A 14,915-nucleotide genomic window follows, 5' to 3' on the forward strand; every position below is an offset into this window, starting at 1 on the left:
TTTGTCTTTTACAGAGAGATTCATTTACCAAATTAGGTGAAACTGTAATTACCCCTGTTGGAAACACAGGATAGAATTATGTCTTTAAAGGGAAAGTTTGCTCATTTTGAAAATGTTGATCTTAAATTTTGATCTGTACTTTATATTTGTCAAGTAAAGTGTGTCTGATTCCGATGAATTAATGAAATTTAATACAGATCAAATGTTTATAATGGAGAATTAATGACATGAAACATTGTCAAGAATGTATTTTTTAATTTACATTCTGTGTAACTTTCAATCTTGGTGACAGACTACAGGAGCTGATCAAAATGCGTAACTTAGATGGGAAACATGAGACGATGAAAAGTCTGCTGCTGGACATTGACTTCAGGTGGGTCAGTCTTACTGTATTCTCCTGCTGCTCTGTCATAATGGCATAGGAATGGTCAGGACCTCACACAGTAGCACTAGCAAGACATCATAATAGAATCTGCATCACTGTTCTGCATGTAGTTATTTACAGAAGCTTTACAGAGCGTTAAGACCACACAGAAGAGTTCTTAGAGTAATATTACAATCATGACAAAGTCAGAATTCTGAGATTTTTGAGTTTCTGACTTTAATCATATAATTCTGACTTTAAAGGCAATTTGATTATGGTTTTCTAGACTAATACAATAATAATCCCTCTGAATCATTACTTATTAGCCACTACAACTGTGTGGTGTGTGACGTGTCTGCTGAGACCTTGCCCTCTGCCTGGATTTTCTTGTTTTGCTGAGCTTGGGATGTTGCTGGGTGAAAGACTTTGAACACTGGGTGTATAGCTCCCAGCCAGTAGCAGTATGCAGTACCAAATCGATCGCACCACATCCAGTAGGAAACAACTAAAATCGTGGATTTGGACCGGGGAAGAAAGGAAACATAGTGATGCAAAATGCCAAATGGATGAAACTCATTCCACAACGAGAGTGAATCTGGAGTTGGCTTTCACCCACTTGTGTGCACTGAAGAGAGGATGAGGATGAAGAACAACGCACAGCTAGGCACCAGTGGGTCATTTTGAGCAGTCATTTAAAAAAAAAAAAAAAACCTAAAACTCGCTGCTAGTGGTTAGCCTTTAATCTCAGAATTTTTAGAGAATTATTTTGCCCTAATCTTCTATATTTATTGATTCTAGATTTCTTGAATATCTATACAATATGTCTTTAATATGTCTGGAATATGTCTAGAATATCATATGAGTGCTAAGGTTACAGATCTCCAGGTGGTTCGGCCACACCTGGCTTCCTGGTGGTCTCAGGAGCCTCAAAGCAGGGTACAGAGGCTCAGTGAACTGGTGATGAGCCCTGTCAAACACTGGCGTCAGGGCTGCCGAGAACTTTTGTAAAACAGACATGGTCTCTGCATCATAAAATGTCACCTGGCCCTTCTCATAATTCACCCATACTCCCACTTTTCCTGGTGTTGCTTGCCCAATACTTTGGCATGCCACATTGTGGTCATTGTGCCAGGCAGAAAGACGCCCATCCCGGAGTTCCACGCACCACGAGTTCCTGTTTCGGCCCAGTTTGGCACCTTTGTCCCTCCCCTTCCTCTCCAGGCAGCCATAGGCCACACCCACAGCCCATGCGACACAACAGTGAACATCCACTTCCCAGTAGGTTTGGCCTGCTGTGACAGAAAACGAGCCCAAAGCACAGCAAACCTTGTCGAACTGGAGGGGGTGCTCCATAGCAGATAGGGAGGAGCCTGAGAAGCAAATGCCACGCCCCTCTGCTGTGACTGCAATCTGGCCATTGCAGGTTCTCCTGTCAATCATTACAGGGGATGAATCTGGAAAGGGAACAGAGCATTAGGGCTGAACAATTAATTGCATTTGCAATAATATCGTGATATGATAAAACGCGATTTCCTAACCGCAACTTGCGCGATTATAAGTTGGTCACGAGACGCGAGCTACAGCGAGTGGAGCTCTCAGCTGCACCAACTTTTCATCCTGCCCACCTGTTGCGCAATGGCCTCTGGCTCAACGGAGCAGTCAGAAACTGATGCTGCGTTCCAGGCCACCCGTAACTGGTGATTTACTGGTTAAAAATGGGCAGGGCTATAGCCAAACCTGTGAATTCACACCTGTGAACTCGATTGTGCTCAACAGACTCAAACTTCCTCGTTCGACGTCACGCAGTTTATGTTTTGTACACAAGAATGGCGGCCCAACTGGAGACGGTTGTTCTTACCGGTTATGCCTGGAATGGTTTGAAGTCGTGACTCGTGACTTTGAAGTCGTGATTCACAGGTACAATTCCCCGCTGGAATCCAGCTTGACACAAGTGAGACTTTACCGTTACTCTACCGTTGCTGCTTCACGGGGTAACACTTTCAAACATTTCGGTCAATGATCCCTGTCTTGAGGTATTTGGCTTGCCAAGCGCACTTGTGCTCGGCATTTTGGCCAGACAATTGTCATATATGGTTTTCTGGTATTTTTTTAAGTGCTGGAACAAGTTCGTAGTGTTACCCCGTGAAGTAGCAACGGTAGCACGGCATGTTCTGCACAACAGCTGCCGCTGCACAACATCTTTTTTGAAACCAAAATAATTCCACACCACCGACATGCTATTCCTCTTCGAGACTAAAGTCTCACTTGTGTCAGTTTCTGACTGCTCCGTTGAGCCAGAGGCTGTTGCGCAACAGCTGGGATCTCCACAAGGAAAAACATGTCTGTATCACGACAGACAACACATCAGATATGGTGCTGGCTGCACAGCTGAATGAATGGATGAGGCTCCAGTGTTTTGGGCACACATTACATCTTGCCAATGCTAAGTTATCATGTCGTGTGTGTGTGTTACTGACTTGGGAGCAGTAAGATACATATAATTTTAATTTTTTTTTTTTTTTTCTTAAGACTGTAAATTTTGCACACAGTGTTTAGGGTTAGGGGTAAAATAAAAAATCGCACATTAAATTGCGATCGCAATATTGGGGGAAAAAATCGCAATTAGATTATTTTCCCAAATTGTTCAGCCCTACAGAGCATTGCTATTTTCTTTGACATTTTGACATTTGCATCAGTGGTATTTCTCCCACAGGTGTGTCCAATCATGTGCCACAGAGGGCCAAGAGGCTGCAGGTTTTCATTCCAACCACGACCTCCACCAGGTGATTTCACTGATCACCTCACCTTGTATCAGAAAGGAGGAACTAATCAGTGAAATCACCTGATGGAGGTCTTGGCTGGAATGAAAACCTGTAGCCTCTTGGCCCTCCATGGCACATGATTGGACACACAGCATATCTAAGAATGTGAGTACATGTACAGTTTTATGCTTTGGTTCAAACCACACTAGAAAATGTACTTTGTTTTCATTTTTAGATGGACTTCGCTGAATATTGTGAAAGCATCTATAATTTATCCAGTCACATTTTACATGATAGTATATGTTTGCCAGAAATGGAATTTTCTTTTCCTTGCCCATCCCCACAGTGAGGTCAGGGATTTGGTGTCTTGCTCAGTTTGGTTCGTTACTTGGCCATTTTGTAATCTTTGCATTCTTTGGTCTGATTAGTTAATGTAATTTGATCATTTGCCCACCCCTTCAACGCCTGGATAGTGTAGTCCTTCAAGATTTTTTTCACTTTTCCCTATCATCTGTTTTTTAAAAGACCCCATGCTGTACACTTTTCCAGGGTTTTATTTTAACTGTTGATATCTCTAGCAAGATGTATTTGTGGTTTTGAATACCTGTGGTCTGCTAAATATAGTTTCACAGCTCCTCTCTCTTGCCTTTCTCCCGGAGCTCTGGCAGCACGGTTCGTTTAGCCAATCAGAAGAGAGAATCAGCGTCTCTCAACTGATTGGCTGACTGTTTTCTGAGTGACATACGGTTGGGCCAATCGCAGGCAAGTACCTGAAACCTACATCGTTAAACAGCGCTAACCAGTAAACAGGAATTATCATCTTATATAAATCTAATCTGATTGTCATGGCTACTGCTGAGTGTGATGTTATACGACCATACATGTTTGAGGCCATGTTTGAAGTGGACTGGCTAAGTTTGCTAGCTTGTGAGCTTGTTGCCTGGGGAGCGGAGGCAGACTGGCTAATTTCGCTAGCTCATTTTGACTCCATTTCAGGACAAAAACTACAAAAAACTAGGCGGGAATCATCAGATCACATCTATATTTCTCTGTTTACTAAATATTTTGGGTGGATTTTTCTTGCCAGTTATTTTTTCTCAATCCTTGAAGGGTGAACTTTAAGATTCTGCCAGGGACCAGGCTGAAGTAATGTCCCATGGGGTTAATTTTGAACCCTTTCTTACACATATCCTAACCAAACTGGAAATAGAAAAAAATAGAGAATAGCATAGCTAAGTTTTGAAGTGCTCATCATAAAGAGACAAATGAACACAGTTTTCCATACAAGTTTGGCCAAAGGAATGCATTAAAATGGTTATTAGAAAGATTCAAGCACATCTTGATTCCATTTCTGGAAAAAAAATCACACAAAAACAAGAAGCTGTGGTTGCATTGGCGTTGTTGGCGCCGCGCGAGGTGGCAGCCTGTTGCAGCAGCTCCCGTGTGTGTCTTAGTTTTTTGTATTTTTAAGATAAGATATTCCTTTATTAGTCCCACGGTGGGGGAATTTCATTCTTCCTTTCATTCTTTTTCCTTTCATTCTTTCTATTGTAATTTCAGTACTGCCACCTGTACTTTTCTACCAGTCATTGTCTAATCACTAGTGACAACGACTTTTTTTCTCGTTTTAAACTTTCTGGCCGTTTTTTGGACACTTTTTGCACTTATGGCAGCGGAGGGTCACAGACGCTACGGTGAGTGCATTGTTTACACTCACGACCAGCTGATTGTGCTGCGTAAACCTGTGCTGCTCCCCGGAGCGAGGCCTGACATCCCGGAGGAGCTGCGGAGGAGGCGCCGGGGGTGCAGAGCTGGAGCCAAGCTGAAGGCGAAGAAGAGGAGATTTCGCCCAGCGGTACCAGCGATTATCATGGGGAACGTGAGGTCTCTGGGGAATAAGACGGACGAACTCGCCGCGCTGATTAAGACTCAGAGGGAATATCGTGAGTGTAGTGTGTTTTGTTTCACTGAGACATGGCTGCACTCGCACATCCCGGACCACAGCGTGGCGGCACCCGGCTTCAGCGTTGTTCGTGCGGACAGAGACGTAATTAGCAGCGGTAAGAGGAAGGGAGGAGGGATTACACTGTATGTGAGTGAGAGGTGGTGCAATCCCGGACATGTGCATGTGAAGGTACGTCTCTGTAACCCGGACATTGAACTGATTGCTGTGGGAATGCGTCCGTATTACCTGCCTCGGGAATTCACGTCCGCCATTGTGATCGCTGTTTATGTCCCCCCATCAGCTGATGCGCCGACGGCCTGTGACGTCATCACCTCCAGCGTTGCCAGGATACAGACTCAACACCCCAATGCTTTCACTGTTATTACTGGAGACTTTAATCATGTCTCACTGGATAAACTACTGCCAACTTTCCACCAGTATGTTGACTGCCCCACCAGAGAAAATAAAACCCTGGATCTGCTGTATGCAAACACCAGTGATGCATACAACACCACAGCCCTTCCTCCCCTTGGCAGATCAGATCACAACCTGGTCCTGTTAATCCCCAAGTATGTCCCCCTTGTTAAGAGGCAGCCTGTTCACACCAGGACGGTGAGGAGGTGGACTCAGGAGGCTGCTGAGGCACTGCGGGACTGCTTTGAGATAACGGACTGGGATGTACTCTGTGAGCCACACGGGGAGGACATCAACAACATGACGGACTGCATCACAGAATACATCAGGTTCTGTGAAAACACCACCATGCCAACCCGGACGGTACGCTGCTACCCCAACAACAAACCATGGATCACCAGCGACCTGAAAGCACTCCTCAACAAGAAGAAGAGGGCTTTCAGGTCTGGAGACAGAGAGGAACTGAGGAGAGTGCAACACGAACTCAGGGAGAAATTGAGGGGTTGCAAAGACAACTACAGGAGGAAGCTGGAGGCCAAACTCCAGCAGAACAATGTGAGGGATGTGTGGACTGGGATGAAGCAGATCACAGGATGTAAAGGGAGACAAAGGCTACCATCAGGCAGCCTGGAGAGAGCCAACGAGCTGAACAGTTTCTTCAACAGGTTCAGCTCACAGCCGTCTGTCTCCCTCACACATCCAGACCCCCACACACCCCCACCGCATCCACCCCTCCCCTCTCTCCACTCCTGTGCAGCACCTCTCCTCCCCCTCCCCCTCTACCTCCTCCTCCACTGAAGACACCAGCACCAGCATGACTGTGACTACAGGCCAGGTTAGGAGACAGCTGGAGAAACTCCACCAGAGGAAGGCCGCAGGACCTGATGGTATCAGCCCCAGGATCCTGAGGACGTGTGCCAGCCAGCTGTCTTCTGTCATCCAACACCTCTACAACCTGAGCCTGAGTCAGGAGAGAGTCCCGGTGCTGTGGAAGACGTCCTGCCTAGTTCCTGTCCCGAAAAAGTCGACTCCATCGGACCTCAATGACTACCGACCAGTTGCCCTCACATCTCATCTGATGAAGGTGCTGGAGAGGCTGGTCTTGGCCCACCTGAAGGCTGAATTATGCTTCCACGTAGGAAGAGCGTATGGGGGTTGTGCAAAGCACAACCCCCATAGAGGACGAGTCGTATAGGTGCAGGTACTTGCGCACCTCCTCAGCCAGGCGTTCTTCCGCGAGATCCAGCACTCTCCAAAGTTTTCAAACACAACCGACGAGTCGAGACACAACAGTTGTTTTAAAAATTACGCTGCCGGCCGGCACAACAACAGGATGTGATGCCGGTTGCAACGAAATGCCGGAAATGATGTACTTCGGCGGACCAATCACAGCTCTTGTGGGGCTGCGTAGGGTCCGCATAGTTACAATTTTTGGGAGGCGCGTGGCAAGGCTCTGCGGCGGTTGCACAACCCCCGTAAGCTTCGCACAACCTCCGTACGCTCTTCCTACGCGGAAGCATAATTCAGCCTTGAGGCCGCAGGTGAAGGAGTTGCTAGACCCTCTACAGTTTGCTTACCAGCCCCATTTGGGAGTTGACGATGCCGTCATCTACCTGCTGCAACGAGCTCATATGCATCTGGATGGTGGTGGCAGCACTGTGAGAATCACATTCTTTGATTTCTCCAGTGCTTTTAACACCATCCAGCCACTGCTGCTGGGTGAGAAGCTGCGGGTGATGGGTGTCGACACCTCCATTGTCTCCTGGATTACTGACTACCTGACAGGCAGGCCAGAGTTTGTCCGTCTGGGCAGTGTTCTGTCTGACGCGGTGGTCAGTGATACAGGAGCTCCACAGGGGACTGTGCTGTCCCCTTTCCTTTTCACCTTATACACCACAGACTTTCAGTACAACTCCGAGTCATGCCACCTGCAGAAATTTTCTGATGACTCGGCTGTTGTTGGGTGTATAAGTGAGGGAAGGGAGGGGGAGTACAGAGCAGTGGTGGATAACTTTGTGGAGTGGGCTGGACGCAATCACCTGAGGCTGAATGTCAGCAAGACCAGAGATGGTGATTGACTTCAGGAAGAAGAGGACGGCTTCACAGCCATTGTGCATTCTGGGAGAGGATGTGGAGGACTACAAGTACCTGGGCGTCAAAATAAACAACAGACTGGACTGGAAATCCAACACCGATGCTGTCTACAAGAAGGGGATGAGCAGACTCTACTTCCTGAGGAAGGATCCTTCAACGTGTGCAGCAAGATGTTGGAGATGTTCTACCAGTCTATTGTGGCCATCGTACTCTTTTTCGTCGTGGTTTGTTGGGGGAGCAGCATGGGAGCCAGTGACGCCAACAGACTCAACAAACTGATCAGGAGGGCTGGCTCCGTGATTGGCTGCAAACTGGACACTGTGGAGGCTGTGATGGAGAGGAGGACACTGAACAAACTGTTATCCATCCTGGATAACCCTGATCACCCTCTCCACCACACACTGGACAGACAGCGGAGCTCTTTCTCCAACAGACTGTTACAGGTCCGCTGTCGAAGGGACAGATACAGGAATGGTCCCTGGCAGAATCTTAAAGTTCACCCTTCAAGGATTGAGAAAAAATAATTGGCAAGAAAAATCCACCCAAAATATTTAGTAAACAGAGAAATATAGATGTGATCTAATGATTTCCGTCTAGTTTTGTGTAGTTTTTGTCCTGAAATGGAGTCAAAATGTGCTTGAATCTTAATAATAACCATTTGGATAATGGATTCTCTGGGTCCAGATTGTATGGAAAAATGTGTTCATTTGTCCCTGTAGCATGTATGGTTCAAAAGTTATGCTATTTTCTATTTTTTCCATTTTCAGGTTTTTTACCAGGGTTTTGTAAGATAGGGTTCAAAATTAACCCCATGAGAAATTATTTCAGCCTGGTACCTGGCAGAATCTTAAAATACACCCTTCAAGGTGATTCAACCCAACTGCAGGATGCACTGTCTCGTGGCTCAGGTGCGCAGTATGGGCTCATAATTTATAACAGTAAGAAGCAATTTGATCGTGTTAGTAACATAGGACAAAATGAAGTAAGGGTTGATGGAGCAACATGGAAATGGATACTGTACGGGCCAAATGTGTTTGTAAATATGTTTGTTCGTATAAAGTGAGAGAGGATAAGAAAACATCCCAGAATTAACCAAGTCCTTTCTCTGCCTTTCAACCTAGTGATATCTGTATGATGCTGAACAATGAGCAGTCTGAGAGCTGCATTTTTGTTGTTGTTGTTGTTGATTTGTTTGAATTCTTTGCCTCATGAAATCAAACCGAACCAAATGAACAGTGCAACAAAATGTCAACTATTCCACTGATATGAACACAGCACATGGACTATAGGTGTAAGAACATCCAAGTTCACATTTTTCAGATGGGTATAAGCAATTGATAGCACAAAGAAATGTCACCTTACCTAACAGAAGGGTTTTCCTCTGCAGCTGAGCTTTCAGGTTCTTGGAGATGGAGCTTAGTGTTTTCAGAAGCTTCTCAAATCTCTTTTGGTTCAACTGGATTTCTATCTCAGAGGCATCTGGCTTCTTCGAACTGGGAAGACATTGATCATGATTTCAGAACAAGGTGGAACACAAAGCTTAATGCCTGTGATGACGAGACACCTAATGATAGAGTGCATGACATTACCTCACATTTGTAGGTTGAGCCTGCAAGAGAGAAGGAACAGAAATACCATTATTACCACAGCAAGAAAACACTTCTATGCCTTAAATTTTGGTTGTGAACAGTTGTTGAATCAGACCTTCATGTCTCCCTCCAACTCTTGGTTTTTGGTCAGCTGTTTTTGAATTGTGGCAATGCTCTTATTGACCTGGACCAGGTGTTGGTCCCAGTTGTTAAGGACCTGATCAAGTCTAGTCCTGGTCTGTCTCAAGTCCAGCTCCAGGGAGTCCAGAACGGCCTGCTCATCTTGCCTCAGTAGACACCGCATGTCCTCAAAGCGTTCACGAACATGCTGTTTCTTCACCTCTGTGCTCCTCTTCATCAAGGATAATGGAGGGAATGGAAGAAGCAGAAGTTCAATGAATGCCATGCCAGGTTTATACCATGAGAGTACAATCTCCCATGAGATAACTAATTAATATCTGCACCCCAAAGCAGTGAGATTACATTTACACTCATTGCAGGTGGTACTGTATTGAGATGTCAAGTTTGAAATGTCTCAAATTGTTTCGAGACTTTCAGACCAGTGTTTTGGAACATTTAAAACCTTCTGCCCTCTCAATGTTGTAAACCTCTGACAACAGCTGACGTTACAGCCATCTGATGATGATCCTTGTGTTTGTGATTGTTACTTTATCATGATGCATGTACTCTCAGATCACTCGTTTCTTTGTATTTATCAGTAAAACAAAAACCTATAAAATTGGTTTTCTGCTGTGGTATAATTAGATGGACAAGCAAATTCTCCAAGTTCATGCATTTCTTTATTCTTTCTTTATTCCCCTTTTTTCTTTTTTTAAATAGTTTTGTGAGCCAGTAAAAAAGAAAAGCAACACTGCTTTGTTGCTTTCAACAGGATCAGATAAAAAAAAATACATCAATTCCTACACATAGATGTAACCGCTCTCTGCTTTTAATATTGAGAGAGAATCTATACCTTCAGCATACATCCTGTTCTTTATTTTTATGTTGGAATATGCACCCTTTTTTTTTTTTTTACATTTAGATAACTGTTCTCAGATGGTTTTGCCATGACATTTACCACATAGAATAAGACATCAATCATGTGACTGAAATTTCACACCACTCATACAAAACAGGATGTGACGCCATGTGTCAACACAGTCCAGTATTCAGTTTTGAATTTGACATCTCTAGTATTGTCTCTGAAGTATTGAGAGTGCATGTTTTACTTACAGAAAGATCTGCCTTGCGTTTTTTCAGAGACTGAATGTGGGCCTCACTCTTGGATCTCTCTGCCTTGAGTTCGTCCACACGCCTAGACAACTGCTCCTATAAAGAGTGAACCTGAGTTAGTCAAGCTACCTGGCAGACAAGCCCTTTTATACTTGTTTGGTTGACAATTTCGCTACGATGTCTGACTTTTCTTACATTCTGTAATTCCTTGACTCTTAAAGGATGATACTACTGATTTTGCATGTTAAGCATAATATCTACAAACTATGAATACTTTACTTTTCTGCCAATTTTTTTTTTACCAAAGCAAGAAATCGTGTTACAGAACTTATCATTCATTCCACCACAATAAGAAAATGATCTTTCAAAGACTTAACATTTTCTTCACACCAGTATTCCATCACTGTAATAGTCATACGCATTAGTTATCCAAACAGTAGTTAGTGCAGGTGATGTGTGAAAGTGATGTTCACTTTTTCATAAAAGCCTGAAACTTGGTACAGTTGTACAGTTGGATACAGTGGGTTAGGGTTAGTTGTTGGGTACAGTTTTTTTTTTTTTTTTTTTTTTTCGTATTTCTGCTTTATTTTATAGTGACAGTAGAAATGGCCGGGGCTTCGATTTGAAGCGAAGCCACTGCGGTTAGTACTAAGCCTTGATAAGTGGCACACCGTTACCATTTTACTTTCCCCCATAAATGATTTTTTAATGATCAAGGATTGCAGTGATACCACATACAACATCACAAACTGTTGAGGTTAATAGTAGGGATGGGTGTGAGTAATCATTTCCTTGATTACTCGCCATTATGAGGGAACTTGAATAGGGGAGCTTGATTTTTCTTTTTTCTTGGTGTTTTTTTTTTTTTTTTTACATGTGTATGTGTATATATTTGAAAATGTTTTAACATATATATAACAACCATTTGTGGGCTCCATTAAAATTAAAGTTTAAAATATTTTGATGCAAGTAATCTTGATTGACTGTGTTGCAGTGATGCATGGATCAGCTCTGAGAACCATCATAATCTGTGTACACCAGCCACCCACATGAACCCGTATCTGCATGGACATTTCACTCCATCTCTACCAGTCCCTGAAGGCTATGTATATACAGTTGTGTTCACAATAATAGCAGTTCAACATCACTAACCACATCAATCACTGTTTTTGGTAGAAATTATATTCCTACATGGCAAATAATTTACTAGTAGGTGCAGTAGAGTAGAGTTCTCATATTCTGCCCGAACCCGACCCGACCTGACATTTTCGGGTCGGGCCGGGCCTAAAATTTACGTGAATTGGGCGGGTTGGGTCGGGCTTCGGGTTCTGTGGGGGATTTTTTTTTTTTTTTTTTTCCAAATAAAAAAATAGAATTATGTGTTCTGTTATTGATTATGACGTTTCATTTTTATGTGACTGGTGGAGAGAGTGAGAGACTGGATTGGATTTGGAGGCTAAACTTTCAGTGACAGACAAACAACCAGCTGTGCGAGCGCAGCGCAAACAAGTGAGAGAGAGTTGCAGCAGTGGTTTTTGCTATGGGCAGTGCAACTGAGAAGCTGGTCAACTCCATGCAACACAGATGTGAGGCATTTCCCAGAAACCATGTTTATATGACTAAATATTAGTTCAATGATTCACAGGAAAGCTAAATCTTCAAGCATTTTTCAGTTTATACAGTAAATGTTTGAGTTTGTAAAGAAAAATGCAGACACTGCTATTTTTTTGAACAGCCTAATATTCCATTTTCTTTACTTTCTGTAGAGTAATAACATATTTGATAAATTTTTCTTCATGTTTTGATTTGGAATAGAATGTGCAGTGTTCCCAATGCATTTGTGTGTATGGAAATAAAAGCTATTATAAGGATTATGGACTTAACTCACTTTTTTAAACACACTGCTATTATTTTGAACACAACTGTATGTAGTAAATGGGCCAAACATTCAAAGCATGGTTATCAAGGCCATTTGGTGGACGCTTTTATACAAACTACCTCAACATTGCCCTGGGTGCATAAAGCACCTTTAATTTCCAATGACACTGCCATGTTTTACTCATAGTTATACAGGACTACACATACCAGACGAAGAATTAAAGCAGGGTCATTCCATGTCAGATCATCAAATGGGTGTCACTGTGGCGACTCAGATTTCAATGACATTGATCCCATAGTTAGAAAAACATGTTTTAATAACACTTTTCAAATTTCACCCACTTTGGATGAAAAATAGATTTTGGCGAATTTTTAAAGTGCGATACTGCCATGTGAATTTGGTCAGTTTTCGGCAACGACTTGCATTTTGGCACAACTTCAGTGTGCTGTAACATTATTAATTTTCATCCTAGAGTAATGAAACTTTGTGTATTTACTAAATGAAAGGTGCTAAATCAGATTTTGTTGTTGCTTTCTGTCTAAAATATACACTTTTGGAGCTACTGAGGACCAAATTTTGAATTTTTTTCAGGCTGTGCCTTATTGGGACCACTCTCTCAGAACCAAGATATGTCACAAGGTTAGATCTAGCATGTTTAAATTATTTATTTCCTAAAACCCTAAAACTAAAATAACTAGAAAGAATGTCTGGATTAAGAACCCATTCCAGTTACTGCCCTGCTAAAGGTGAAAATAATGCCATAATGTGGTAGACAGGAGGTCTAGGTGTCTCCAGAGGCACACTTTGGATTTATTTCAAATTTTCAGTGGATATTCTACTGTTGTATGTGCGGTAAACAACCAAATATTGTGAATGTGTTATGAAAATTGTACATTTTACAGCACTTTGAATATATCAAAAATCCATGTAATTTACAAGCTTTCAACTTTAGTGTGCAACACTTAATAATTAAGTTTCATGACAGTAAAAAATGAAGATGAATTAATTTAGATGGTAAAGTGAGCTGACTTCAGTATTATAGCATGTTTGAGCATGTCAGTACAATAGGGTGCACCAAGGCATTCAGTTAGATATTCTGGTTGCGTGAACATGGCTTCCTCACCAGATTAACTGAGACTTTACTTCACACATCTTTACCTGAGTTAACTGTCCAGCTTCAGCTAGCTTCCTTAATAGTTTCGGGGAACGTGGAAAAGGCTGAACAACCCTGTCTCCACTGGAATCCGTTGAAGTAAAGCTCAGTCCACTGTCCTGTTCCACATTCTGGTTGCCTGCCAATGGCAAGCCAAGGCCAGTGTGGACTGATGGAGCCAATGTTGACAGTCCACTGCCAACAGATGTTTGCTCTCTCCCTGCCATCCCTGAGTAAAAAGAGAAGTGGTCAAGATTTTTTCAATCAGGAGCTGAGCTTTGATAAGCTTTGTTCTTTCCTAGTGTGAACAACAACAACAATAATAATAATAATGATGATGATGATGATGATGATGATTATTATTATTATTATTATTATTATTATTATTATTATTATTATTTGGAGTGGTTATATTTGCAGATTGAACCACTTCCTCTGGTTTTCATAAGTCTGTTAAAACGTCTTCTGGATCCATGCCAGGTTTTCTGTGTGGTAGGAAAGCTATCTTGAACATTTTCCAACTTTTGTGTCAAATTTTCTTAAAACAAGCCACGTCAAAATGTTGTTATATTATATAGTTCTCTGAATATTTTTCATTTTGACTTCAACCTTTGGCTTATTTCCTCTTTACATTGTTGGGAAGCACCATGTCTCTTTTCAAAGAATACCTTGTTTAGCATGCAACAACTTGTAGACTTATCTGCTGGAAGAACTTGTTTTTAATGCTGGGTATAGTCAAATATAAGCTGATCTGAATTAATTTAGGATTAATTTATGATTGTTAGGAATGCTTACCTCTGATCCTGCTCTCTCTCGTTTCTGTAAAGACTGTGCAAGATCAAACTTCAGAAAGGGTGTGTCCTTCCATGGCTTGCTGACGCCTGCACTCATACCTTATTGTTACCTAGTTACACAGCTCAAGATTTACAGTGTTATTGCCAACTTTGTGTGCAGTATAGATAAGTTCGAACTTGCTCTGTTGTTCCAGCTTGCTGTTGTTGGACAGGGAACATGGCACAAAAGGCAGTATTTCTAGCTTTGAGTCTTCAACCACACTCTGATACAATGTAGTATGATCATTTGTTCTTGTTTCAGGTATGCACAGTTCTATGGCCAGGATGAATTCTGCCACTATAACATGTTTAACCATCACTTCTTTGAAGGGGAGGTAGGTGTTGGAACTCTCGGATTGTTATTTTTTACAGTTGTTCCATTAAAGCATTGCTGTTAATGTTGTCTTATAAAGATGGCTGACCTGTGCTTGTGTTATTAGGCATCCAGTGCGGTTCTGCAGGCTTTCCTCAGTGAGTCGGATGGGAAGAAGGTGGTGATGGTGGCTGACCCTCCATTTGGTGGCCTGGTGAAGCCTCTGGCCAGCAGTTTCTCTCTGATCTCGCAGATGTGGAGGAAACTGCAGAGCCCTGGTCAGTGTCGCTGTCAAGTTTTGTTGTTGTGAATTTCAGTTTACATAAAAAACAAATG

General features: G+C 42.7%; 1 protein-coding gene across 1 annotated transcript in view; it reads left to right on the top strand.

The window, feature by feature from the left end:
• Positions 1-14,915, top strand: part of zcchc4 (zinc finger, CCHC domain containing 4) — a 33,067-nt gene that overhangs the window by 5,118 nt on the left and 13,034 nt on the right. Inside the window, exons 5-7 of the mRNA XM_030076192.1 lie at positions 293-373; positions 14,529-14,601; positions 14,707-14,857. Of these exons, the coding sequence (XP_029932052.1) occupies positions 293-373; positions 14,529-14,601; positions 14,707-14,857 (305 nt within the window). The remainder of the gene's footprint in view (positions 1-292; positions 374-14,528; positions 14,602-14,706; positions 14,858-14,915) is intronic.

This window comes from Myripristis murdjan, chromosome 18 (genome assembly GCF_902150065.1).
Source record: "Myripristis murdjan chromosome 18, fMyrMur1.1, whole genome shotgun sequence".
In the NCBI taxonomy this organism is placed as follows: Eukaryota; Metazoa; Chordata; class Actinopteri; order Holocentriformes; family Holocentridae; genus Myripristis; species Myripristis murdjan.